The sequence below is a fragment of the Mesoplodon mirus genome (assembly GCF_964341445.2).
Source record: "Mesoplodon mirus genome assembly, chromosome: 5".
Taxonomy (NCBI): Eukaryota; Metazoa; Chordata; class Mammalia; order Artiodactyla; family Ziphiidae; genus Mesoplodon; species Mesoplodon mirus.
Genome location: NC_138980.1, coordinates 148,201,423 through 148,228,730, shown reverse-complemented (window position 1 = coordinate 148,228,730; position 27,308 = coordinate 148,201,423). Strand labels below are relative to the sequence as shown.

Sequence of the window (27,308 nt, the reverse complement as noted above, 5' to 3'; positions counted from 1 at the left end):
GAGTTGGGCATTGGTGAGGTATGTTGGAAGAGCCTGCTATTTGAAAGGGTATTTAAGCCAGTGTTTTTGCCTGAGTAGTCCCTGTAAGAGAATATTTTGCCAGGAAGCAGATAAATACTTATTAATGACAACGATGAATAACCTTAAGAGGCCTTTTTTTTAAATTGAGGTATAATTGACATATAATATTATACTAGTTTTAGAAGTACATAATAATTTGATATTTATATATATAGATTGCAAAGTGATCACCACAGTAAGTCTAGTTAACATTCGTCACCACACATAGTTAAAATTTTTTTTCTTGTGATGAGAACTTTTAAGATCTAGTCTCTTAGCAACTTTCAAATATGCAATACAGCTTTATTAACTATAGTCACCATGCTGTACATTCCATCTCCAGGACTATTTATTTTATAACTGGAAGTTTGTACCTTCTGACCCCCTTCACCCATTTTGCCCACCCCCCGTCCCACCTCCCGCCTCTGGCAACCACCAATCTGTTCTCTGTATCTATGAGCTTGTTTTTTTGTTTGTTTGTTTTTTTCAGATTCCACATATAAGTGAGATCCTATGGTATTTGTCTTTCTCTGTCTGACTTACTTCACTTAGCATAATGCCCTCAAGGTCCATCCATGTCAAGATTTCCTTTTTTTTTAATGGCTGAGTAATATTCAAGTGTGGTCTTTATTGGGTTGTTTCTCAAAGGTCTGTCAAGTTTTAATTTCTCTTTGACTTTCACTTTCCAACAGGATTGACAATTGCGAAACGCATCCAGATTTCTGATTTACCTCAGTTAGTTGCTGCTTTCCACAGTTTAGTGGGCTTGGCAGCTGTGCTTACATGCATAGCCGAGTACATTGTAGAATATCCACATCTCGCTACGGATGCAGCAGCTAATCTTACCAAGACCGTGGCCTACCTCGGTACTTACATCGGTGGTGTCACGTTCAGTGGGTCTCTTGTTGCCTATGGAAAATTGCAGGGTAAGTGATTCAGTATAACATAGAGGTAAATATCTATTATTTAGGGTGTTTAGGGGTCCATTTCAATTTCAGAAAAAAAGCTTAGTAGTAGAACCTGTTAGGTGAAGAGTATTTGTATGACACTCTGAAAGTCTTTTTTTCTCCATAAAGATGGCTTCCCTTTATTGATCCTTACACATCTCACAAAGCTTTGAAGCCATGTCTTCTGCAGACAGCTAGTGAAGGAAACTAATGTACAGAAATTCACATAGAGGGACTAGTTGACATTTGATAATATGTGTGAACAAAATAACGTCTTTATAATCCTTGGTTAGAGATGCTGGTGTAGCGTTCACAGAAATGATTTATACATTTTCCAGAATATAGAGAGGCTTACTGAATAAATTTGTGTGATTAGTATACAGTACTTACTTTTAAAACAAATACACATTTTGGGGGGCTAACCTGGAAGCTTTTGCTACCGCTAAAGCCAATCATGAAAATAGAAGTGGAGGGGAAAACCTCACATAGCTGCTTTCAGTGTTTTCATGAAAAAGCAAGTCTCTAGAGAAACTAGTTTGTGATTTAAAAACCTGGTCTTGTCTCTCAGTAATCAATTCATTAGAATTAAGTGGGGAACTTTCATGAAACTTAAAAATCACAAAAGAACTTAAAGCCTACGATATTCTTGTCTCACACTTTGTCTTTATTATTTTATTTTTTTATGGAGCTTATATTCTTGGGGAGGAGACAGTCAAAAAGGAAGGTAAACCCAAAAAATAAATAAAACAACAGCAGCAACTTTTACAAAAGAAACAAAAAGGGGCTAAGAAAAGGAGAAGATGTACCATAAGTAAGATGTTAGTTCATGCTTTCTCTTTAGAACCAACTAGCAAACAAGGACCCTTCTCCCTTGGGCTCAGTTGATAGAATCAGAAAGGCTAATGTTCTAGGACTCTGTTTTGACATTTTCAATAAATAAAACCACACTTAACTTCTGTATTGGTCATATGGGAGAAAGAAAAATCACTTTTCATGATTCCTTGACAAAGAGTAAGGAAATTGTTGTGTGATCAGGGTAAAGGACAATTAAGTCAAGCCCTACTTTTCCTACTTCCATTAATATTTATGTGTAAGAACTCTAATTTACTTTTATGTTTCAGTAGCTGGTGATATAAAGTGATATTTTAATTAGCATGTTTTTATCCTAATGTTAAATGTTGGTGGTTTAGGATTAAATGACACACACTTAAGAGTGTGTGCCTCTGAGGGAGTTTCTTGTGACATGTTCTAGGTTCTGATTCCCGCATTCTTGGCCCTAGGTATCCTGAAATCCGCCCCTCTCCTGCTCCCTGGAAGGCACCTACTCAATGCTGGCCTTCTGGCTGCTAGCGTGGGTGGAATCATCCCGTTCATGATGGACCCTAGCTTCAACACTGGCATTACCTGTCTGGGCTCTGTGTCAGCTCTCTCTGCTGTCATGGTAAGAGGTCAGAGATGGGAAGCACATTCTTAATGAGGAACTAAGTATTTTGTTAGGTTACAGTCTAATCTTATTTCTATCTCTTCAAGACCCCGATGGAATAAAAATGTTTCAAAATGCTGTTATGTATTCCTCTTTGGAGAGTCTGGAAAATATAGAAAAGTGTAAGGAGAAAATTACTCTTTCTCTTCACTTACTAATTCCTGTCAAAGTTGTCACATGTGACATCTTTTTTTGCTCTGGGGTCTTTTCACTGGATCAATGTGTTGGTGAATAGGAATTTAAAAAGCCAAGGGTTTCATTTCTGTTCATTAGGTGCCTGCTGTGTGACAAGCCCTAGAAAATAAGTGTCAGAGAGTCCCTGCCTGTTAGTTGCTCTCACATTTGTTGGAAGCTCTGATACCAAACCAAATAATCATATGAAATGAAATGCTTTTAATAAACCCTGTGTGTTCAGTGAGGGAGTTCAGTGAAACCTTTCAGGATAGGTTGGCCCCCCCTCTTCCTCTCTAGTTACTGCTTTAGTATGTGGATATATACAGTATTCTTTAGGTGTCTGTATGTCACAGTTTAGCATTCTATTTATAGCAGTGTATGGTGCTCTGTATATAGCTCTGTGCCATTCACTGATTACTTCATGTTTGTCTAGTATACTCTTTTTTTGCGGTACGTGGGCCTCTCACTGTTGTGGCCTCTCCCGTTGCGGAGCACAGGCTCCAGACGCACAGGCTCAGCGGCCATGGCTCACGGGCCCAGCCGCTCTGTGGCATGTGGGATCTTCCCGGACTGGGGCACGAACTCGTGTCCCCTGCATCGGCAGGCGGACTCTCAACCACTGCACCACCAGGGAAGCCCTAGTATACTCTTAGTATATACTTTATAGACAAGGTTTATGTTTAAAATTTTTAAAATCATCTACAGTGCTTAGCACAAAGTTAGACATACAGTAATTGCTTAGTTACCCTAAACCCTATCCTCAGATTTTCAAGCTAGTAAGACTGGGCTTATATTTTAGCTTTAGCTGCTTCACTTGGCACCAACAGGACCCTCCTCATCAGCTAAAGTCATAAAAACTGTGACGTTTACTCAGTGCTGTTACTTTTTTCCAAGTGTAGACCCCTCTCCAATTTTTGCCTGCTCTTCATCACTACCTTTTAGGGATTTTTTTGCACAGGGGTTGTGGTTCAGCGTGTGCACTTGTTATATTTGTAGGAGAATTGTTCCGATAGGGGTCACTCGGTCATTACCAGATGTGGAACTTACATGTCAATGTATTAATTGGAAAACCGGAATGATTACGAACCATGATGCTTAGTGTCGGAGGTTTCTTTTCATTGCGTGAATTTTGAATTCCGCTCTGGTTTCTGTGCTAGGGTGTGACTTTGACGGCTGCCATTGGGGGTGCTGACATGCCCGTGGTCATCACTGTGCTGAACAGCTATTCAGGCTGGGCCCTGTGTGCAGAGGGCTTCCTGCTCAACAACAGTCTGCTGACCATCGTGGGTGCGCTCATCGGCTCCTCTGGTGCGATACTGTCCTACATCATGTGCGTGGTAAGGAAACAGCCAGTGGAGGAAAAGGAAATGCTGTTCTGCAAATGAGGACCTGTGTGTCATTTCTTTTATTTGCAGTAAAAATGACTGTGTTGGTTCTTTTTCTCTCCAGCAGAAATATCAGAGCGTTTCGTTTGAATAAATTTGCCATACTGCTTTTAAAGTACACAAGTGTAGATAATTTGGAAAATTAAATATAAGAGAAAAATCTTCTAACTCCCTCCATCTGGTGATAAACACTTAAGATTTTATTTCCTTCTATTCTTTTTCTTTGTGTATTACTTATCTGTGTGTTTACTTATCTGATCATATTGTACACTGTTTTACCTTGAATTTTTTTAATTTTCCAAATTATAGTCTTGCCACTTTCTTATCATTAAAAATGCTTTTTAAATATGATTTTTTTTTTTTTTTTTTTTTTGGCGGTATGCGGGCCTCTCACTGTTGTGGCCTCTCCCGTTGCGGAGCACAGGCTCCGGACACGCAGGCTCAGCGGCCATGGCTCAAGGGCCCAGCCGCTCCACGGCATGTGGGATCTTCCCGGACCGGGGCACGAACCCGTGTCCCCTGCATCGGCAGGCGGACTCTCAACCACTGCGCCACCAGGGAAGCCCCTTAAATATGATTTTAAGGGTCTTCATACTAATCTAGAATATGGATATTCAAGATTTATTTAATTTTCCCTAATGCTGTACTTTAAGGTTGTTTGATTTTTCTTTCTCTTTGTACCTAAATACATTTTGGCACTTCTGATTTTTGTCTTAGGATGATTCCTAGAAGTGAAAGGGTGTGCTCATTTTTTGGGCTCTGCCTACTTATTGCTGTGTGGTTTCCAGAAAGCTTGCTCCAATTTACACTCCCACTTGTCATCTGTGAGAGTGGCTATCTTGAAGTTTTGTGGTCAGCATGATTTAAAAAAAAAAATTAACAAGACACATACTTCCTAGCTTCCTTTTTGTTTCTAATTCTCTTCTTAATGGCAAGAAGATATCCTGCAAATAATTAAAGGTTTGACTAAAAAACTTTTTCAAATTATAGATATTATTCTCTAAATAATAGTTTTGAATGGCTGTGAAAGGACAAGCATGAAACTGGGTGAAGTTAAGATGTGACTTTATGCTGATTAATGACTCAGGCAGAAAAATAACTTCACCTTCATTCTTTTATTACAATTTAAAAAATACCCTATTTTACAACACAGAGTTCCTCTTATGTCTTTAATTGAAAAATCTCATTGTAAATTGAATGCTGAAGTTATCTTTTCATAATAAAAAATTAGTTTGCTTTGGCTATATTGTAAAGAACAAAAATTTGAAAGCCTAAGTTCAAAACAAGCTGAGAGGTTTTAAATTAAATCCCCCAAGTTCAAGGAGTTTGGACAGGTGTTTCCTACTGGAAAAGTGACAGGATTTGGAGTTTTCATTTATTAAAAAATACATTTATTTATTTTTTAATTTATTTTGTATTTTTGGTTGCTTTGGGTCTTCATTGCTGTGCGCGGGCTTCTCGTTGCGGTGCGCGGGCTTCTCATTGCGGTGGCTTCTCGTTGCAGAGCACGGGCTCTAGGTGCACGGGCTTCAGTAGTTGTGGCTCGCGGGCTCTAGAGCACAGGCTCAGCAGCTGTGGCGCAGGGGCTTAGTTGCTCTGTGGCATGTGGGATCTTCCTGGACCAGGGCTCATACCCATGTCCCCTGCATTGGCAGGTGGACTCTCAACCACAGCGCCACCAGGTAAGCCCGAGGATGTGGAGTTTTTAAAAACAAATGTTTATGAAGGGGAAAAATTTATTCAGTTGTATTAGAAATAGTTTTCTCTAAAAATGAACTTTTAACCCTTAGGTTGACTTTGCTTCATTTGGTGAATTTCAATGACCAGCAGGGGGCAGCAGATTGTCATTAATACTTAACGGTTTGTCAAATACTGATTTTAAAATTAAATGGGAGTATTTGTATTTTTACAAGGCCAGTGGCATACTTAATGGGGAGAGGAAGTCGGGGCTTGTATATAGTTCTTGGAGTGTAAGCATGGGTACCTTCTTATCTTTATTCTTTTTCTCTTAAATGGTTTTCTTTAGGTTCTTAAATTTATCAACAGTATTTCCCAAATTTCTGTCTGTGTCTTTTATTTCCTCTCCTTTCCCTTCTTTATTTAGTTTATTTTATTGTTGGTTATAGTAACTATAGTAACCTTTGCAGTAGCATTAACTAGAATAAGGTATAAAAGGCACTTACTGAAAGTACTCTTTTCTACATGTGCTTCTGTAATTATACCATCTTTCTCTTAATTTTTATCCATTCTTTCATATTTCTTGATCTGTTTTTTCTAGTTCTTCTGTTTCTTTTCTTTCTGTTTCCACTGCCTCAGGCATGCCATTTCCCTGTCAGCGTACCGCAGATATTTTTTATTCCTATATTGTATGTAAGGCTAACAAGGTCTCATAGCTGTCTGTGACCATAAGTATCATGCTGGGTCAGATATTTTTTTTGTAATAGTAAATTGTAGTAATTTGGATTTGAGAGCAGTTGAAGCTTTCATTTAAAAAAAAATATTACTCAGTTGCCAAAATAAAAGATGGTTAATGAAATATCTTTCATTAAGGAAGTAGAAAAAGATAAATAAGGATATAAAATAATCTATAATCCCATTACCACTTAACTGTTAACACTTAATATTCTAATTCTTGTCTTTTTTCATATGTATATATTTAAATACATTTTATGTTAACGTTTAATTTTCTAACCAATAACTTTTAGTGTCTACATGTTATTATATCACAAACATATACCATAATTTATTTATCCAAGTCCATGATATCAGTTGTTCTTAACTTTTTTTTTCTGCAGTATTCTTCCTTGTGTGTTGTTTATTATTTTCTTAGGTCAAATTTCTATAAGTACAATTACTTGATTAAATGGAGTAAGATCTTTTCGTTGGCTGTAGATACTGATAAATTGATTTCCAAAGGACTCTGCAGTGAAAGCTCCCACCAGTATGTGCAAAGTGCTTGTTTTACTGCTCATGTTCTACTCCTATGACTTATTACAAAACAGACAAGACAACAACAAAAACGCACCTGCATGGTTTTCAATTTCAAAGATAGAAATTTCCTTTTCTTCTAAGTTTTCCTGCTCTCTGACTTTTCACGTTAATACTCACTGACTCTTATCTTTATTATAAGAAATTGTTTATTTCTTATAATAAACTGTTTATTATAAGAAACTGTTTCTCCATGGCTTGTGCTTAGCAGCTCAGAGTGGTTCATAATAATAATATAAGTGAAATAGCTGCTTGTAATTGGGCATAGTAGAATATGCTGGGTGCTTTACAAATATTAACTCTTTTGATCCCCAAACTAATTCTGGAGGTAGGAAATATTATTCTCACTTTACAAGATATTTTAAGACACCATTTATTTATTTAGTTTTTATTTTTTAAAATTTATTTGTTATTTTACTTTATTTTTTGGCTGCGTTGGGTCTTCGTTGCTGCACGTGGGCTTTCTCTAGTTGTGGCAATCGGGGGGCTACTCTTCATTGTGGTGCGCGGACTTCTCATTGCAGTGGCTTCTTTTGTTGCAGAGCACAGGCTTTAGGCGCGTGGGCTTCAGTAGTTGCAGCATGTGGGCTCAGTAGTTGTGTCTCGCGGGCTCTAGAGCGCAGGCTCAGTAGCTGTGGCGCACGGGCTTAGTTGCTCCACGGCATGTGGGCTCTTCCTGGACCAGGGCTCGAACCCATGTCCCCTGCATTGGCAGGCGATTCTCAACCACTGCGCCACCAGAGAAGCCCTAAGACACCATTTATTATTCGCCTTTGTGTTTATGGAGCCTGCTCTAGCACCTGGCACATTCAAATGAATATAATAATTATTAAATGAACATTAGATGAATATTCTATTTGTTAGCTCATTTCACAGTTTGGAATCCTCTCCAGATAGGTTATGGTAGCAGAAATACTACCACATATCAAACATCTATTAATATTACTAGTATGTTTACCTTCATTATTTTATTATTTATTGAAGGAAACTTGCAAGTCCAAACCAGCACAGAGTGGTTTTATTATGTGAGAGGGAATGGAATGCACCCTAAGTGTAATCAGCATCCCGAAAATTGAATTTTTGTTCTGACAAAGAATTCTTTTGGGTATCCTCTGAGCCTAATGCTTGGTTACACAACACCCAATATTATAAAAGCTGAAAAATGTTCACAGTGTCAAACAGCCAGCTCAAATGAATGATTTGCTTTATATCCAGATGTCATATAGACATTAAACTCTTTATGATTTTGCAGTCCATTTACTTGAGATAGTGTCCAGATTGCCTGGGATATAGAAGGCTTACAAAAATGCAACAGCATTCTCAGAGCAAATTTTCTGATTTTTGCACTTTGCTGCTTGTTTCCAAATGAAAAGAAAACAGAATGAAGTAAGTCAAAGCCAAACCAAAAATAACTTTTTTTTTTTTATTGGCGGTACGCGGGCCTCTCACTGTTGTGGCCTCTCCCATTGAGGAGCACAGGCTCCGGACGTGCAGGCTCAGCGGCCATGGCTCACGGGCCTAGCTGCTCCACAGCATGTGGGATCTTTCCAGACCGGGGCACGAACCTGTGTCCCCTGCATCGGCAGGCGGACTCTCAACCACTGTGCCACCAGGGAAGCCCCCAAAATAACTTTTTTTTTGCCTTGCAATCAACTAATTAGCACCTACAAAGCATTGAAATGAGAGATGCTAGTCAGTGGTATACATGTTGTTATTGCTTTGTCTATTTTATGACCTTTCCTTTGTTTTCATATTTATTTCTTAGTTTGCTTGGAATTATGTGAATTAAGGATCTCTTTAATGTAGCATACAATTTTCATTACAGGACTTAATAACTTGAAAGGAACAGTCTTGGACAGTGTTGCAAATACTTTGTCTTGGAAGCTGGCAACTCTTCAATCTATTCAGTGGTCACAGGATAGTCTCAGTCACTTAAGCAAGCAAAAAAAAAAAAGGAAACAAAACAAAGCCCTAAACCCTAAACATTTGTTGGAACTGTGATATTGCAATGGTAAATTCAGAGATGAAAATTAATTTAGTTTAGTTTTTAAGAGACCACATGGAATTAGCTTAATGGTGATATGATTGTTGATATGTATTTAACAAGTTGACTTTGATTGTTAAACTACTGTGTGGTTCCCTAATTTCTCTTTGTAAGATACCATCAGAAGTGGGTACACAGTAATTAAATGTCCTCAGAAATTCTTTCCTTCAACTTCATTCAGTTTTATTGGAAGAAAAGGAGGGTTGCTTAGTGGTCATATTCTTCTACATCCTGTGCCTCTGTCATCCCTCCCTTTATACAGGACTGTGTGATGCAGGTGATGGAGCCTCTTTGTACATTTCACTTTTTTTTTTTTTAAGTTATCTATGGCAGAAATATCTCAATGTCTGAAATTGGCCTTTGAATCCGTTTTTAAGAGCAAGAATTTGGTAGAATGTATTTCTGGTAATTTTGTTTCAGAATCCTGTGATTTAAAACTAGAAAGGATTTATCAAAATCAGCAAATGTTGAATGTTTGGGAAGTGTCAGGTATGGCTATTTGGATTTTCATTCAACCTTGAATTTAAATATAGGAGGTTGTGTTAAGAATTTAAAACTCCACGTTGGATTGAGATGAAGAAGTTAATTAAAAGCATCACTTTAATTTTTCTCTGACCCTCTTATCTGTTAGTAATATGCATAAAGATATTCTGAACTTTATTTTATATGTAAGAAACTTAGACAAATCCACCAGACTCTGGGCTTTGTGAAATGTGAATGTTATGTCTGATAAATGGGGTTAGGTCAAAAGAACAATTTAAAAAATTCTGACAACGTTTTGATCCACATCTTTGAAACTTATGATAAGTCAAGTGTGGCTCTTTGCTCATCTTCTCTGCTCTTTTCTTCCCTGCCTTTGCCTCTGTTCCCACTTCAGCAGTATATGTAAATCTCTCTCCTAAGGTGGTAGCAGGCTTGCCTATCTTTGGATGAGTGGTCATGGTTTTTTTTCTCTGATGTGTTCCTTATCACCGAAAATCTCCAGGTGCTTTTTCCTCTTTAATAATAAAGTGTTGTCTTTTTTTAAAAGTATAGGTTGACCCTTATATAGCTTTAAAATAATATAACTGATGGATCAATGATATGTTTATTACAACCCTTAAAATAGGATCTAATTTTCTGGAATTCTTTATGAAGTGATACATTCAGTTATGATCATTTAGAATGACTACTTTGATCACATAGTGATTTGAATTCTTAAAATGTTTTTGATTACTCAAAACATCTAGCTTCCTGTCTTTTTTTTAACCACCACACTTCTAGAGGTCTACAAACAGTTTCCAAAACCAGATCCGTTATTGTCACATATTCCAGCCGTGGTGTTTGTATGGTACTTTGTTGGATGATTGTAAATGAGCATGCAATAAATGCCTTCCTCTTACTTTTTCCTGACATTATTTTTCTAGTTAAAAGGTGGGTGTAAATTTTAGCGAAGCAGTGTATAAACTAACTCATTTACCTTTTTTGGAAGTGAAATATTTTAGAAGGCTAATGATGAATCCATTCACTTCTGTCATTGCTTCATGGAGCTGTAGTTGATTTGGAAAATAAGACAGTATCAACTCCCACATTTCCTTTTTTCCTGATGACAGAGGGCAGCAGAATTCTAAATGATAGGGATCCCTGTCCTTTGATTCCTCCCTGTTGCCTCTTGACAGCTTACAGCTGGTATCACAATTCACCTGAGATCTGTAGAGTCACCTTGTAAAATTTCTTATAGCTATCATTCTCTTTTACTCTGGTGAAATACATGTCAGTATGGAGGTAGAACTTGCTCAATCAGTACACAGATAATAATGACTAGATCTGAGTTTTTCACATATATGTCAATATCACTGGTAATTTTCCATTAAATTTTTAAAAATTTATTTTGACTGAAAAGATATCAGTGTACACTTGATTTTACAGAAAAAAATGATGTGATTTCCCAGATGTCTTCTTATCATTTAAATTTTTGAAATAATTTTCAGAAGCTAGATCAAATTGATTTGGTTAAAATGTTTTAGGTGATCAAATATGCCTCTTTAAATGATTCTGAATACCATATACACAGGATTCATACCATTTTCAAAAGTTATGTGGATTAAGCTCTCACAGCTACAATTTTACTCTCCAGGCAATGAATCGCTCCCTGGCTAATGTGATTCTTGGAGGCTACGGTACCACTTCAACAGCTGGTGGAAAACCCATGGAAATTTCTGGCACACATACAGAAATCAACCTTGACAGTGCAATTGACATGATCCGAGAAGCTAATAGCATTATTATTACTCCAGGTAAAAAAACCAAAACTCCAAAGCAAACAAACAACCTGTAATAGCTGTTGTAATTGATTACATTAAAATAATTTCTTGTAATAGGGAAAAAAATCAAAGTGGAACGTCTTCACTTTTGAAAACTTAATGGAAATTTAGAAGCAGCCCTGTGATTACTCAGTGAAAAGTACTGAGAATTCTTGGCTTAGGTTAATACTTTGGGAATCACATAGAGATTCTATAAATTGAGGTAGTGGATTCTACCTGTGTCTTTTTGTGGTTCTGTACAAATGTTTAAATCATCTTTGAATCTTGGTTATTTTTTTTCTCATTGGTAAATTTTGGGCCTATGTCAGCATTAAATTAGTATATGAAAGTGTCTAACTTACTTGTTAGACTCGCTCAGTAAAAGTTGGTTAATGTTAATATCTTTCTTTTCAAAAGTAAATATTTAAAAAATCATTGAGAATCATGTGGTTTCCAACAAGATGAGGTAACAAGGCCCAGTAGAAAGGACTTCATCTAGGAGTCATAACACCTTACTTCTGTTTTTAATTTTGCCTCTGACAATTGACATATGTGGACCAAGTCAGTTAATCTCTCCAGGCCTCAATTTCCCAATTTTCTGAGGTTTAGCCCAGTACTTCTTTACTCATCGCAGAATGCCGTTGTATTTATTACAGGCAATACATTGATTCCAGATTAGGATTTTTAACTCTATCATGCTATCATAGAAGTTTTCTATAAAGAAAATCAATTGATTTGACGTGGGTAGTTTGCTGGTTGGTTATATACTAAGATGTAAATAAATAACAAACCTTAGCAGGATTGAATATTCAGGTGCAAGCCTTCTCAAGTGGGGGCAATATCATTTTCTAGGGGCGTTTCAGACACGTAGGTTTGGGGTTTTGGTTTGTCTCCAAGACGGGGCTGCTACTGTCAGCTGGTGTGTGGGAGCAGGTAAATTAAATATTCTGTAAAGCCTGGGACATTCCTGCAGCATGGCTTGTTCCAGCCAGAGCGCTTTGGCATTACCTGTTGAGAAACGCTGTGCTGGAGTGTGAAGGGGGAGAGTGAGAGACAGCGCTCTTTTCCCTTTAGGCATTTTCCATCTAGTGGAGAAGTCAGATAGATAGATAATGCACGGTGGGTTATGATAAGGGCTGAATTGGATGATGTAGACACCTTTTCTACCATGGGAAACCTAAGAAGGACTGTTGGGAAGTGAGGATTTGTATGGGGCCCTAGAGGATGGATGACACTGGGGGGGAGGCAGAGGGAGTACCTTGAGCAGAGACTTGGTCTTTGGAAGAATGAGGGTAGGAAAGTGGGGACAGATGTGAGATTCATTCATTGCACAGGGAGGAGGACAAAACACAGGGGTTCAAGGGGAAGGGAGATGACTGACATTTTTGGTCATACCTGTAGGACCATCAGACATACGGAGCACTTTATTCATTTATTTATTCTTTGGCAGAGGCGGAAAGTTTTTTTGTTTTGTTTTGTTTTGTCTTTTTCGGTACGCGGACTTCTCACCGTTGTGGCCCCTCCCGTTGCGGAGCACAGGCTCCGGACGCGCAGGCTCAGCGGCCATGGCTCACGGGCCCAGCCGCTCCACGGCATGTGGGATCTTCCCGGACCGGGGCACGAACCCGTGTCCCCTGCATCGGCAGGTGGACTCCCAACCGGTGCGCCACCAGGGAAGCCCATGGGGGAAGCCCATGGGGGAAGCCCATGGGGGAAGCCCATGGGGGAAGGTTTAAAGTTCTTATTTGGAGACGTTAAGTGTGTGGCGGAGCTGGGACAGCGGACAGGCTGAACTCGAGCTCAGTGATGGGCTGAGCCTGGAGACAGGTTGGGAGCCGTCAGGTGGTTGTTGAAGTCGTGGGATGGGCTGAGATTTTCCAAAGAGACAATGAGGTGCAAAGTTAAAGCCCTGGGGAGCTTCATCGTTTAAGGGCGGGGGCACAGAAGGAGAAGATCCGTTCAAGGAAATCGAGGAAGAGTAGTGACAAAGTCAGGAGGGGTACCAGGGGACTGTCATGTTATCAAAGCCAAGTAGGGAGACAGTTTGAAAATATTTATGTGAGAGTGAGTGAGAGCCTGTGCACGTGTGTGTGTGTGTGTGTGTATGTGTGTGTGTGTGTGTGTGAGAGTGAGTGTGTATGTGAGATGTGTGATACGTGATGTAGGGAGGGGGTGCCTAGCAGTGTCAGACACTGTAGGAGACTGAGAAGGGACCATGAGAATTTGAATTTGAAATTTAGGCCAATATTTTTAAAAGTCCATATTGTAAGTTTTTTGTTTTCACTTCTAGTCCTGTTAACTGATTGCCCTTTTTGGCATAAAAATATGTTTCAATCAAGAGAGAAATTGTAGTTCATAAAATCTGAAATAAAACCACATTCTTCTGTGTTCTTAATGTTCCTTGTAGGCTACGGTCTCTGTGCAGCCAAAGCTCAGTACCCCATTGCTGATTTGGTAAAGATGCTCTCCGAACAGGGCAAAAAAGTCAGGTAAGTGCTTGCAGTTCGTGTGTGAAAGGAAAGGAAAATAGATGACTTCCTTTAGGTGACTGTTTCTTCAAGTGGGGTGAATACTAGGTAGAGAAACTAAGTTGTAAAAGACTCTATTCTAACCTTAGTCTTACCTGTTAGTTGCCGCTATCTCTGATAGCCTCGAACCTAAATATAGCCTCATTTTAGAAAAGGAAATTTTATTGTACTAAATTCTAGGATAGTTATCAGTAGGGAAAAATAGAAACCTGGTTCCTCTGTGGTTTGATCTGGGGAAGGAGGTCAAGCAAGGCATCTGAATCACGTCAAGTTGTGTCTTTTTGGTGTCTGTAGTTTACACTGAAGAAAAACATCTCAAACGAGTGGTCTCTGAAGGGTGAGACCTGGTGGTGAAACTGTGGCTGGTTAATAGTTGACTGATAAAGCTCTCACACTCAGGCTGGAAAAGACTGCAGAAAAAATTCTTTTCCTATATATCAAATAGGTAATCAATAAAGCCGTACACTTTTTGAATTGTGAATTAGAATGGCAGCTGTTCCTGCTACTTGCCATTTGGGCACTGGACTCTGCTCTTGGGCGGATATTAAGCAGAATGGCAAAGTCAAGGACTCTGCATTTCTAGATTATTCCCCATGACCTTGGATAAAGGGTTTTGTGGGGTGTAAAAATGGGGCGGGGGGTGGTGAACCCTTGCAGTACTTTGCGTCTGTTCTGCGCACCTTTGGATCCATGTTCTGGGACTCCGCTGTTAAGAAGCAGCGGAGAAGGGACCGTCTGGAGTTGTCCCTGGAGCATATAGCTGCTTCGCGTTGCGTGGGGAGACAGGTTCCCTAGCAGTTTCACTGACATGGTACCGTAAGTCAGAGCGACAAGTTAACTCTTGTTAAATACAATTAGTTTGTTCACCAGGATGTTAATGTATGTTGACAAAACAGTTAATATCTGTCAATAAAAATTCCTTTGAGCTGTCAATCTTACACTTTTGTCTGGTGGCAGATGATAAGAAAATAAGCCACAGTGTGCCTAGAACTAGTCAGACTATCTGTGCCAGACTGGATGCAGAGTCCTAATCTTCAGCTTGAATGTCCCAACTCTTAATAGTGGTAAAAGAGACTTAGAGGATGAAATCAGAGGATTATCTAAAATATTTTAGTGTCAGCTACATTTTATTTCTTCCTTTTTTCTCACCCTTTTTTTTCCTTCTTCAGTCCTTTTCTTGCTCTTGACCTTCTGTGATCTGTAGTGAGTCTGTGCTTTTCAAATACACAGAATCAAAATACTGTTTCATGATAGGACCATCGTTTCTGTGATGTAGACGATTTCCACGTTTGGTAAAATCTTAGATGAATTGAAGATAGAAAAGGAGAAAAGCCATCCTCTTCGTTTTCTAATTTTCACATAAGAGGTCTCATTTTAGTAACTTATTCCTGTTTTCATAGAGGGTGTTAAACAGTGCTTCCCTTTTAGTCGTAGTCTTGCCACTTAAAGCATTTGCAGACCTGCAAGTGGAAAGGGTGTGTTACAGAATCTTTCATGATTTTCCTAAAAAGAAATTGTTTCTCTTTATTCAATCCACATGTGAAAAATTCTAATGTATTAGTAATGCCTTCTGTCACCACATAACTGTTTAGGAGATGAGTGGCAATCATAATAAAACAGAGAAAGATGGCTTTCATGTCTTAGTTATCCTTAGGGAAGGGAATGATTAATTTAACATACCTCTCTTATTACCCACTGGTCAGTCTAGGTTGTGGGTGCAGGTTGAGCAGCTTGATGGAAGGCAGGATGTGAAAGGAAAGGAATTAAGAGGGAAGGAAAAAAATCATCTGAAAAGAAAAGGGATAAGACAAATGAAATTTTAGTTTCTGACCTGATTAAAATTTGAATTTTATCCATGAGGACATAATATAAACTGCTATTTTAGGAGGAGGATTTCTGTCACACTGCATTGGAAAAGTAATTATTTGACTTAAGATTTATAACAGATATTTAATTAAACATATATGAAGAGTTTCTCAGTTATAATTTGTTTTTTATTGAAGTAATTTTGTGGCTAGAGCATCAGACTTCATGAGAGCTTTTGTTTCATATAGTCGTCATCAATTTTGCAAATAAGTTATGAATAATAAATTTGTTAATAATTTATTATGTAGGATCAGAATAAAATTATTGGTCAGCCTAATCTCTACTTGTGAGTTAGGAAGAGTAAGCCATTTATACTGATCTCTCTATTTCATGTTAAAGATGAAATATATATTAATATGTCCAAGGGTTTTTTTTTACTATAATATGTTGAATTTTCAACGTGGGCTTTGTAATAAGTTATGTAAATCTCACATTTGAATTAAATGGAAGAGAACTATTCTTGCTAACATGATGAGAGTATATTATCATATTTTTCCTTCCTAGCGTCCGTGTGGGGATTTTTTTTTTTTTTAAAGGGAATATAGCAACTTTGTTGATTTTGCTTTATTTGTGTCATCTTTCCGTAGGAGAGATGCAGATTTTCTTTATGAAGTTAGGACTGTGTATATACATGGATGCTAGCTTTTTCTTAAGAGGCAAATGTCTGTTTGAACAAGAGATGGCTGCAGCGGTTACCTCGTATTTTAATGAAATAAATCTGTATTTACAGTTTGTGGTAATTTAGTCCTTTCATCACTCTGTGGAGCTCCCACGGTGTTCATTGAGCACAGCTGCTGGGCCCCTGCTGTTAGTAGATCTTTGTGCCTCCAGACCCCAGCATGCCTAGCACACATTCCCCATGGAAATGTGCCAGTGTGGACATACGATTGTCATCAATTAGTTATGCCCAAGTGGTGCCAAGAAAAATTGCATCTGTCATACAGTCTGTCTGGCTTCATGGCCCATGGTTGATTTAGAGACACTCCTGTTTTCCTTTACTCTGGCCATAGTCATAACATGCTCACAGAGAGTTGAGATTATCTAATGAAGCACATGACATTTCATGACAAGAGCTCATTTCAGAATGTCATGGAAGTTCACTGACTTAGATGTTCTTTAGTGGCCAGGATATTGTTGCTTCCCAGGCACCCAGAACACCTAATTTATGCTTGATCTCTGAAAGCATTTTATTACAAAAATCTTATGATACAAGTGCACATTTTTTTCTCTTTATTTCCCAATCTTTGGATTGATGTGATAGGCTTTTCATTATAAAGCTGAGATAATCTTTCCAAGGAATAATTCTTAGAGAGAGGTATATATTTTTTTTCTTTTTGCAATTAATCACTGCTTGATTTTCCTTGTATAAAGGCATTATTGCTTTTAAATTTATGAAACCACCTTTCAACTTCTTTGACTAACTGATGTTATATATTGCTTTCATGTTAATGTTCAACTCTATGTTTCTATTAATAATTTATTGATAGAAACTTATTACTAGGTACTGAGAATACAAGCATGTGTAAGCCCAGTTCCCACTCTCAAAAGTTTATAGATATAAAGAGAACAAATTGATCAACAAATGAATCAGTGAATGAATTCCATTTAATGTGATAGTATGCTAAGAAGAGTAGAGTAGAAGGAAGGTAGGAAGGCAAAAGAGAAGAGTAGATAAGTGTCCGGGGGATATTTTAAACTTTTTATACTACTCATAACATGACACTTTTTTTTGCAGGTTTTAAAAAATAAATATTTATTTTTTCATCCTCTGTCTAAACACATCTAGCTGCCAATGGTATTTGCAGTTTAATAGTGTTTTACAGCCTTGTGTGACCTGGCTATAAGTTTAAATACATGTTATTTTTGCTAGGAAACCCATTCTTTGGAGGTAGTTGAAGATGAAATATTTTGTTGATCTAACTGGTTTTCCTGTTATTCATGGATTAAATGTAATCTAAATAAGAGTTCAGCCGTCTTGGGTTTTGTTATGTTTTGGGGTACAGGAAGAGCTAGGACATGCAAATTTATTAAGTAATAAAGGTACATGCATCTGAGAGTAGAAGTTAGGCCAGATAAAAGATCCAGTATAGTAGTTAAATAAAGAAATAGATATTATTTATGAGTTTCTTACCAGCTTTGCAATACTTTCTTATCAGCCATGACTATTCATGTTAATGACAATTCACTGTATGAATAATTATATACTACTTTGTGCCAGGCGCTGTTCTAGGTCCTGAGAATACATCAGTGAATACAAAGATCAAAATTCCTGACGCTGTGGAGTTTTACATTTGCTGGGAACTTAGATAATAGGTGTTAAGATATTCTGAATTGAAGACGCTTAAAACCTCATTGTGTTCCCAATCCAGATGCTAGTTGAAATGAGGAAGAACAGCAAGAGCATAGGTCATTATATCTGTTTCAGAGTTACAGCTGGCACTATTTGGTGATGAATTAGCCAGTGCTTCTGGTTTTCTGAAAGAATATGGTGTGTTTCTTTGCACTGAGCCTGCCTTCTTGTAAAACATGGTGACAGGTGGGTGGGTGTGATGGGAGTTATTTGTGTAATTAGTCAAATGAGTGAAACTTTTGGTAGAAGAGAGGAAAGCTAAAGAGTACATGTGTATTCACTTACATCTCTATATTCAGTCTGTGGTATAAAATTGCCAGTAATCCCTCAGATCAAAATATGTATTTTAACATCTTTATTGGAGTATAATTGCTTTACAATGGTGTGTTAGTTTCTGCTGTATAACAAAGTGAATCAGCTATACATATACATACATCCCCATATCCCCTCCCTCTTGCGTCTCCCTCCCACCCTCCCTATCGCACCCCTCTAGGTGGCCACAAAGCACCGAGTTGATCTCCCTGTGCTATGCGGCTGCTTCCCACTAGCTATCTATTTTACATTTGGTAGTGTATATATGTCCATGCCACTCTCTCACTTCGTCCCAGCTTACTCTTCCTCCTCCCCGTGTCCTCAAGTCCATTCTCTACGTCTGCATCTTTATTCCTGTCTTGCCCCTAGGTTCTTCAGAACCATTTTTTTTTTTTTTTTTAGATTCCATGTATATGTGTTAGCATACGGTATTTGTTTTTCTCTTTTTGATCTAATTTTATTGATTTGAGTCCTCTCTCTCTTTTTCTTGATGAGTCTGGCTAAAGGTTTATCAATTTCGTTTATATTCTCAGAGAACCAGCTTTTAGTTCTATTGATCTTTGCTTTCTTCCAATTTCTTTGCTTTCTTTTCAATTGATCTTTGTTTTCTTTCTTTCTATTTCATTTATTTCTTCTCTGATCTTTATGATTTCTTTCCTTCTACTAACCTTGGGTTTTGTTTGTTTTTCTCTCTCTAGTTCCTTTATGTGTAAAGTTAGATTGTTTATTTGAGATTTTTCTTGTTTCTTGAGGTAGGATTGTATTGCTGTGTACGTCTCTCTTAGAACTCCTTTTGCTGCATCCCACAGGTTTTGGATCATCGTGTTTTGGTTGTTATTTGTCTCTAGGTACTTTTTGATTTCCTCTTTGGTTTCTTCAGTGATCTCTTGGTTCTTTAGTAATGTATTGTGTAGCCTCCATGTGTTTGTGTTTTTCACGTTTTTCCCCCCTGTAATTGATTTCTAATCTCATAGTGTTGTGGTTGGAAAAGATGCTTGATATGATTTCAATTTTCTTAAATTTACCAAGGCTTGATTTGTGACCCAAGGTGTAATCTATACTGGAGAGTGTTCCACGTGCACTCAAGAGGAAAGTGTAATCTGCTGTTTTTGGATGAGATGTCCTATAAATATCAACTAAATCTATCTGGTCTATTTTGTCATTTAAAGCTTGTGTTTTCTTATTAATTTTCTGTCTGGATGATCGGTCCATTGGTGTAAGTGAGGTGTTAAAATCCCACACTATTACTGTGTTACTGTCGATTTCCTCTTTTACAGCTGTTAGCATTTGCCTTATGTATTGAGATGCTCTTATGTTGGGTGCATATATATTTATAATTGTTGTATCTTCTTCTTGGATTGATCCCTTGATCATTATGTCATATACTTCCTTGTCTCTTGTAACATTATTTTAAAGTCTATTTTATCTGATATGAGTATTGCTACTCCAGCTTTCTTTTGATTTCCATTTGCATGGAATATCTTTTTCCATCTCCTCACTTTCAGTCTGTATGTGTCTCTAGGGTCTGAAGTGGGTCTCTTGTAGACAGCATATAGATGGGTCTTGTTTTTGTTTCCATTTAGCGAGCCTGTGTCTTTTGGTTGGAGCATTTAATCCATTCCATTTAAGGTAATTATTGATATGTATGTTCCTATGACCATTTTCTTAATTGTTTTGTGCTTGTTTTTGTAGGTCCTTTTCTTCTCTTGTGTTTCCCACTTAGAGAAGTTCCTTTAGCATTTGTTGTAGAGCTGGTTTGGTGGTGCTGAATCCTCTTAGCTTTTGCTTGTCTGTAAAGCTTTCATTTTCTCCACGGACTCTGAATGAGATCTTTGCCAGGTAAAGTAATCTTGGTTTTAGTTTCTTCTCTTTCATCACTTTATATATATCATGCCACTCCCCTCTGGCTTGTAGAGTTTCTGCTGAGAAATCAGCTGTTAACCTTATGGGAGTTCCCTTGTATGTTATTCGTCGTTTTTCCCTTGTTGCTTTTAATAATTTATCTTTGTCTTTAATTTTTGTCAATTTCATTTCTATGTGTCTTGGTGTCTTTCTCCTTGGATTTATCCTGCCTGGGACTCTCTGCACTTCCTGGACTTGGGTGGCTAGTTCCTTTCCCATGTTAGGGAAGTTTTCGACTATAATCTCTTCAAACATTTTCTTGCGTCCTTTCTTCCTCTCTTCTCCTTCTGGGACCCCTATAATGTGAATGTTGGTGCATTTAATGTTGTCCCAGAGGTCTCTTAGGCTGTCTTCATTTCTTTTCATTCTTTTTTCTTTATTCTGTTCCATGGCAGTGAATTCCACCGTTCTGTCTTCCAGGTCATTTATCTGTGCTTCTGCCTCAGTTATTCTGCTATTGATTCTTTCTAGTGTATTTTTCATTTCAGTTATTGTATTGTTCATCTCTGTTTGCTTGTTCTTTAATTCTTCTAGGTCTTTGTTAAACATTTCTTGCATCTTCTCGATCTTTGCCTCCATTCTTTTTCCAAGGGCCTGGATCATCTTCACTATCATTATTCTGAATTCTTTTTCTGGAAGGTTACCTATCTCCACTTCATTTAGTTGTTTTTCTGCGGTTTTATCTTATTCCTTCATTTGGTACATAGTCCTCTGCCTTTTCATCTTGTCTATCTTCCTGTGAATGTGGTTTTCGTTTCACAGGCTGCAGGATGGTAGTTCTTGCTTCTGCTGTCTGCCCTCTGGTGGATGAGGCTATCTTAGAGGCTTGTGCAAGCCTCTTGATGGGAGGGACTGGTGCTGGGTAGAGCTGGGTGTTGCTCTGGTGGGCAGAGCTCAGTAAAACTTTAATCCGATTGACTGCTGATGGGTGGGGCTGGGTTCCCTCCCTATTGGTTGTTTGGCCTGAGGCAACCCAGCGCTGGTGCCTACCATCTCTCTGGTGGGGCTAATGGTAGACTCTGGGAGGGCCCACGCTGAGTACTTCCCAGAACTTCTGTTGTCAGTGTCCTTGTCCCGCGGTGAGCCACAGCCACCCTCTGCCTCTGCAGGAGACCCTCCAACACTAGCAGGTAGGTCTGGTTCAGTCTCCCCTGGGGTCAATGCTCCTTCCCCTGGGTCCTGATGTGCACACTACTTTGTGTGTGCCCTCCAAGAGTGGAGTCTCTTTTTCCCCCAGTCCTGTCGAAGTCCTGCAGTCAAAGACTGCTAGCCTTCAAAGGCTGATTCTCTGGAAATTCCTCCTCCTGTTGCTGGACTCCCAGGTTGAGAAGCCTGATGTGGGGCTCAGAACCTTCAGTGGTGGACTTCTGTGTTATAAGTGTTCTCCAGTTTGTGAGTCACCCACCCAGCAGTTATGGGGTATGATTTTATTGTAATTGTGCCCTTCCTACTATCTCACTGCAGCTTCTCCTTTGTCTTTGGATGTGGGGTGTCTTTTTTGGTGAGTTCCAGTGTCTTCCTGTTGATGAGTGTTCAGCAGTTAGTTGTGATTCTGGTGCTCTCACAAGAGGGAGTGAGTGCACGTTCTTCTACTCCGCCTTCTTGAACCAATCTAGGAAACAGTACTTTTTTGCCTTAATAGTATCTATAGAAGGGTTAAATGTGGCCTTTTGAAATTTGACACTGTTCGACACTTGAATATTAACTACGACCAAGTTGCCAGTGTGTGCACTGTGGCAATTATTGGCCTCAGTCTATATTGACTGTATAATTTCTCTAGTTTTTTGTGTAGTTGCAAGTACAAAGAATTTCTGGCTTTCATTGGACCATATTGATACTTACTGGGATTTCAAGGTAAATATTAGAAAATTAATTCAGAAATGTTGATAACAAACCACATTTGTTTTAGTGTAAAAATTTGTGTTTTTTTTAATGTAAATGATCATTAAAAATGTGCATTTATTTGAACAATACAGATGAGCATTTATATCACAAAATGTATTTCAATAGACTATTATAGTTTCAGGTTACATTTATTAAGGGCTTATGTATGTCAGGCATTGGTCTAAAGTATAAAAAGCTCTTTACATGAACTGTCTCCCTTAAATCTCACAATAATCCTCTGAAGAGGCTTTCTTATGAATCCCATTGTACACATGAGGAAAGTGAGGCACACAGGCAAATTGTCCAAATGTTTTGAATGCAGGCAGTGGCACTTGAGAACTTTTAACGGCTACTCTTTACTACTTCCCTGAAATCTTTCTCTAAAAAGAGATAATAGAAAGTGTGAGTCAGTGTACTTTATTGGGCACACTATGTTCCTTAAAACCCTTTCCGGGCTTCCCTGGTGGCACAGTGGTTGAGAGTCCGCCTGCCGATGCAGGGGACACGGGTTCGTGCCCCGGTCCGGGAGGATCCCACATGCCGTGAAGCGGCTGGGCCCCTGAGACATGGCCACTGAGCCTGCGTGTCTGGAGCCTGTGCTCCGCAACGGGAGAGGCCGCAACAGTGAGAGGCCCGCGTACCGCAAAAAAAATAAATAAATAAAATAAAATAATAATAATAAAAAAAACCCCAAAAAACCTTTCCTTCCCTCCCTTTATTTGAGTCACTCTAAAAGAGTGCCAGGTACTGTGGGAACTGATAAATAAGACACAGTTCCTATTCTCAAGTTTCTCCCAGTTTGGAGAGCACAGTCTTCAGCCAGTTACTATGCTGCAGTGCATCGTAAGGAGGAGGAGCATAAAGAAAGACTTCTGGGAGCATGGAAGATTTTTCTGTGATCGCGTTTTAGTAGTTATTCCCCTTCTGTAGAATTACGTTATGGACAAGGACAGCTGATCCTGTTTTGTTAAGCATGTGTACAATAAAGATAATTTTCATGGTTCATAGGGAAGAACCAAAAGGCTGGTATGCTTTGCATTTTGGAATTCTGGATATTCTTCATGTGATGATGGAATGTGATGAGCTTTGGCCCTTAGTTCCTGGAAATTGCTGGTCATGGGCAACCAATGTCTGATATAATTAACTTTAATCCATACTTTGAAGATTAGCCAGTTGCATGGGCCAGAATTGTTGTAAATTCACACTGACTCATCAGCCTGCACATATATATTTCTACAAATTTAGTGTGTTCTGTCATTTCTCTCAAAACATTGGCATTCTCTTGTAATAATAGCCTGGCATGTGTTTCTTTCCAACTTTAGATTCTTAAAGTTTACTATAACAAATTATTATGCAAACAGATATAAAGTGATCTGTCCTTTGGGATATTCAGCATAACATGTTAGTTAGCTTTATGATTGTTTACCCTTCACAACCAGCTCAACAGAAACATTGTCTTTATGCCGTCTGCAGCTAATCAAATATTACAATAATAACAAATACATTTGGAGGTCTTTAATTTCTAATTTGGACCAAGATACCTCAGTTAAAGCATAAAGATGATTGCCAGATGGATCAATTTAAAGATAAGCAAAGGCAGTATTAAAAACAAATAAGTAAATTAAAATTTTTTTTAAATTACTGGAATCAAGGAGGGATACAGAATTGAAATACAAAAGTAAATCACAAAGTGTGTATTGGTTTACTCAGCTAAATTAGAATCTCTGGTTCATGGAATTTTAGGACTGGAAAGGGAGTTTGTGGTAGGCTGAATAATGGCCCCTAAGATACCCACCTCCGAAGCCCCCAAACCTGTGAATATATTACCTTATATGGCAAAAGAAACTTTGTAGATTCAGTGAAGATTCTGAGCTGGAGAGAGGATTCTGAATTATTTGGGTTGGCCCACATAATCACTAGGGTTCTTACAAGAGCGAGGAAGGAGGGTCAGAATCAGAGAAGGATGTGTGACAATGGAAGCAGAAGTCAGAGTGATGTAGCCTCAAGCCATGGAATGGGGGCCTCCAGAAGCTGGAAAAGGCAAGGGACGGATTTTCTCATAGAGCCTCTAAGAGAAATGCAGCCCTGCCAACACCTTGATTTTTAGCACAGAGAAACTGATTTTGGATGTCAGACCTCTATAATCCATTTGTGTTGTTTTAAGCTACTAAAATTGTGGTGATTTGCTATATCAGCAATAGGAAGCTAGTACAGACCTTAAATGTCATGTAGCACAGTGACTCTTAGTCTTTCTTAAGCCTCACCCATCAGGTTTTGGGGAGAGGAAGGGACCTGGGGGAAACAGGAAGCACTTGTTGATGCTCAGAAGGATTGGGAGATTAAGAGAAAAATTTTTTTTTAAATTTTATTTATTTATTTATTTTTTGCGGTATGCAGGCCTCTCACTGTTGTGGCCTCTCCTGTTGCGGAGCACAGGCTCCGAACGCACAGGTTCAGCGGCCATGGCTTACGGGCCCAGCCGCTCCGCGGCATGTGGGATCTTCCCAGACCGGGGCACGAACCCGTGTCCCCTGCAACGGCAGGTGGACTCCCAACCACTGCGCCACCAGGGAAGCCCTAGGGGAAATTTTTGGTGTCCAAGATTTACTATGAAGATCTCAAAAGAGCACATTCATTGCAGTTAGTATAGGACTGAGGTAGAGCAATGTCTTGCAGAATCCTCAGTTCCACCAAAGCTGCTGCTCTCTCTTACTAGTAGTTTTTATCCCTCCTCCTCCTCCCATGAATGAAGAGCTGTCTCAGCTATCCTAACTGCCGTGACTATGTCCACTGCCAGCCAACCATCCTTTACATGTATTTGTGAAATCCCCTTGAATCCATTTTGTACTGAATTGGTGGTTTGTATGTCAGCTCAGATTAATGAACCTCTGTCTCTGCCTCATCCACAGAAAAGAAGCCTGAAACTTTCCCTAACTAGGAAATTTGTTCTAATTGTTGACAGAAAGTATTTTTTTAAGTTAATTGCAACTCTTTCTTTTGCATTTGAAGACTATTTTCTTTTCTTCTGTTTAATGAAAATGAGGAATATTTGGTCAACTTCTGTTTTATTTGGTCTGCTTGAAAATCAGTTTTGCCTTTTTTTTGTAGCCAGTTTATCTTTTTTCACTTAGAGCATGTTATTTTCTAAGTTGTTAGGTATTTTGTGTTTCTCTTGAACCTTATCCAAGTGCCCTCTGATCCTTTTAAGCTGCAACTCCCTGAACTAAATCTAGTTGTTTAGTTTTATCATTGGATCTAGTCAGTGGTAGAAGATAGAGTACCTTTTCCTGATGTGCGAAAACAACCCTGCATTAATTTTGAATGTTGACTTGAAATTGACAGTTGAAATACAGATTGGCATTAACTTTGAAGACAAATCAGCTGATTAATGCAATTTGATATGTTAACTATGTCACTAAGAACCTCCATAAAATGAAATGACCTTTTCAAACTAAAATTTTTGACTTTAAGATGTGTTCTTTTGGAAATTATTTTGTTTCATCATTATTAAAAAATAATGACACATGAGGGTCCCTGAATTTAATTATAGAATCTCTGCCTTTGATGGGGCACATTCTTTGTGCCTTTAGTTCTTCCACTTGATATTTAATTGTTTTGTGTTTGTTTTTGTAGGTCCTTTTCTTCTCTTGTGTTTCCCACTTAGAGAAGTTCCTTTAGCATTTGTTGTAGAGCTGGTTTGGTGGTGTTGAATTCTCTTAGCTTTTGCTTGTCTGTAAAGCTTTTGATCTCTCCCTCGAATCTGAATGAGATCCTTGCTGGGTAGAGTAATCTTGGTTGTAGCTTCTTCCCTTTCATCACTTTAAATACGTCCTGCCACTCCCTTCTGGCCTGTAGAGTTTCTGCTGAGAAATCAGCTGTTAACCTTATGGGAGTTCCCTTGTATGTTATTTGTCATTTTTCCCTTGCTGCTTTCAATAATTTTTCTTTGTCTTTAATTTTTGCCAATTTGATGACCATGTGTCTCGGCATGTTTCTCCTTGGGTTTATCCTGTATGGGACTCTGCACTTCCTGGACTTGGGTGGCTAGTTCCTTTCCCGTGTTAGGAAAGTTTTCGATTATAATCTCTTCAAATATTTTCTCAGGTCCTTTCTGTCTCTCTTCTCCTTCTGGGACCCCCATAATGCAAATGTTGTTGCGTTTAATGTTGTCCCAGAGGTTTCTTAGGCTGTCTTCATTTCTTTTCTTTCTTTTTTCTTTATTCTGTTCCACAGCAGTGAATTCCACCATTCTGCCTTCCAGGTCACTTATCCGTTCTTCTGCCTCAGTTATTCTGCTATTGACTCCTTCTAGTGTAGTTTGCATTTCAGTTATTGTATTGTTCATCTCTGTTTGCTTGTTCTTTAATTCTTCTAGGTCTTTGTTAAACATTTCTTGCATCTTCTTGATCTTTGCCTCCATTCTTTTTCCAAGGTCCTGGATCATCTTCACTATCATTATTCTGAATTCTTTTTCTGGAAGGTTGCCTCTCTCTGCTTCATTCAGTTGTTTTTCTGGGGTTTTATCTTATTCCTTCATCTGGTACATAGCCCTCTGCCTTTTCATCTTGTCTATCTTTCTGTGAATGTGGTTTTTGTTCCGCAGGCTGCAGGATTGTAGTTCTTCTTGCTTCTGCTCTCTGCCCTCTGGTGTATGAGGCTCTCTAAGAGGCTTGTGCCAGTTTCCTGATGGGAGGGACTCGTGGTGGGTAGAGCTGGCTGTTGCTCCCACTTGATATTTAAAGAACATAAAGTTAAAATATTCTGTACACCAAATATTTTGTGTATACCAAACAGTGCCTTAAAATACATAATAAATTAATTTCAATTTAAGTTCTTCTTGGCTGAGATTTGGTTTGTTAATCTTGATAATTTATTTTATTAGGTATTATAAGGAACTATTAGCTGGGGAGAAAAAGAAATACAGGCTCTTCCCACTTAACCAAATGCCCATTGAGCAAAGTATCCAGATGTTCTGACAACTACTTATTATTGATCAATTTCAATAAAGTAGCTGTCAGAGAAAGCACTGAAAGTCTTTACTGATTTTTTTTTTCTTTCTCTGTTGAGCTCTCTTAAAGACCTTGCAAAATCCTGCTCCTCATT

The 27,308-nt window shown here is 38.5% G+C and overlaps 1 protein-coding gene across 5 annotated transcripts in view; it reads left to right on the top strand.

Annotated features, from left to right (window-relative positions):
• The window catches only part of NNT (nicotinamide nucleotide transhydrogenase), a 97,564-nt gene that overhangs the window by 59,362 nt on the left and 10,894 nt on the right, over positions 1-27,308 (top strand). For all 5 annotated transcript variants that reach the window (XM_082622349.1, XM_082622347.1, XM_082622346.1 and 2 more), the window contains 5 exons: positions 753-986; positions 2,288-2,448; positions 3,822-4,001; positions 11,198-11,357; positions 13,771-13,852. In XM_082622349.1, the coding sequence (XP_082478475.1) occupies positions 753-986; positions 2,288-2,448; positions 3,822-4,001; positions 11,198-11,357; positions 13,771-13,852 (817 nt within the window). The remainder of the gene's footprint in view (positions 1-752; positions 987-2,287; positions 2,449-3,821; positions 4,002-11,197; positions 11,358-13,770; positions 13,853-27,308) is intronic.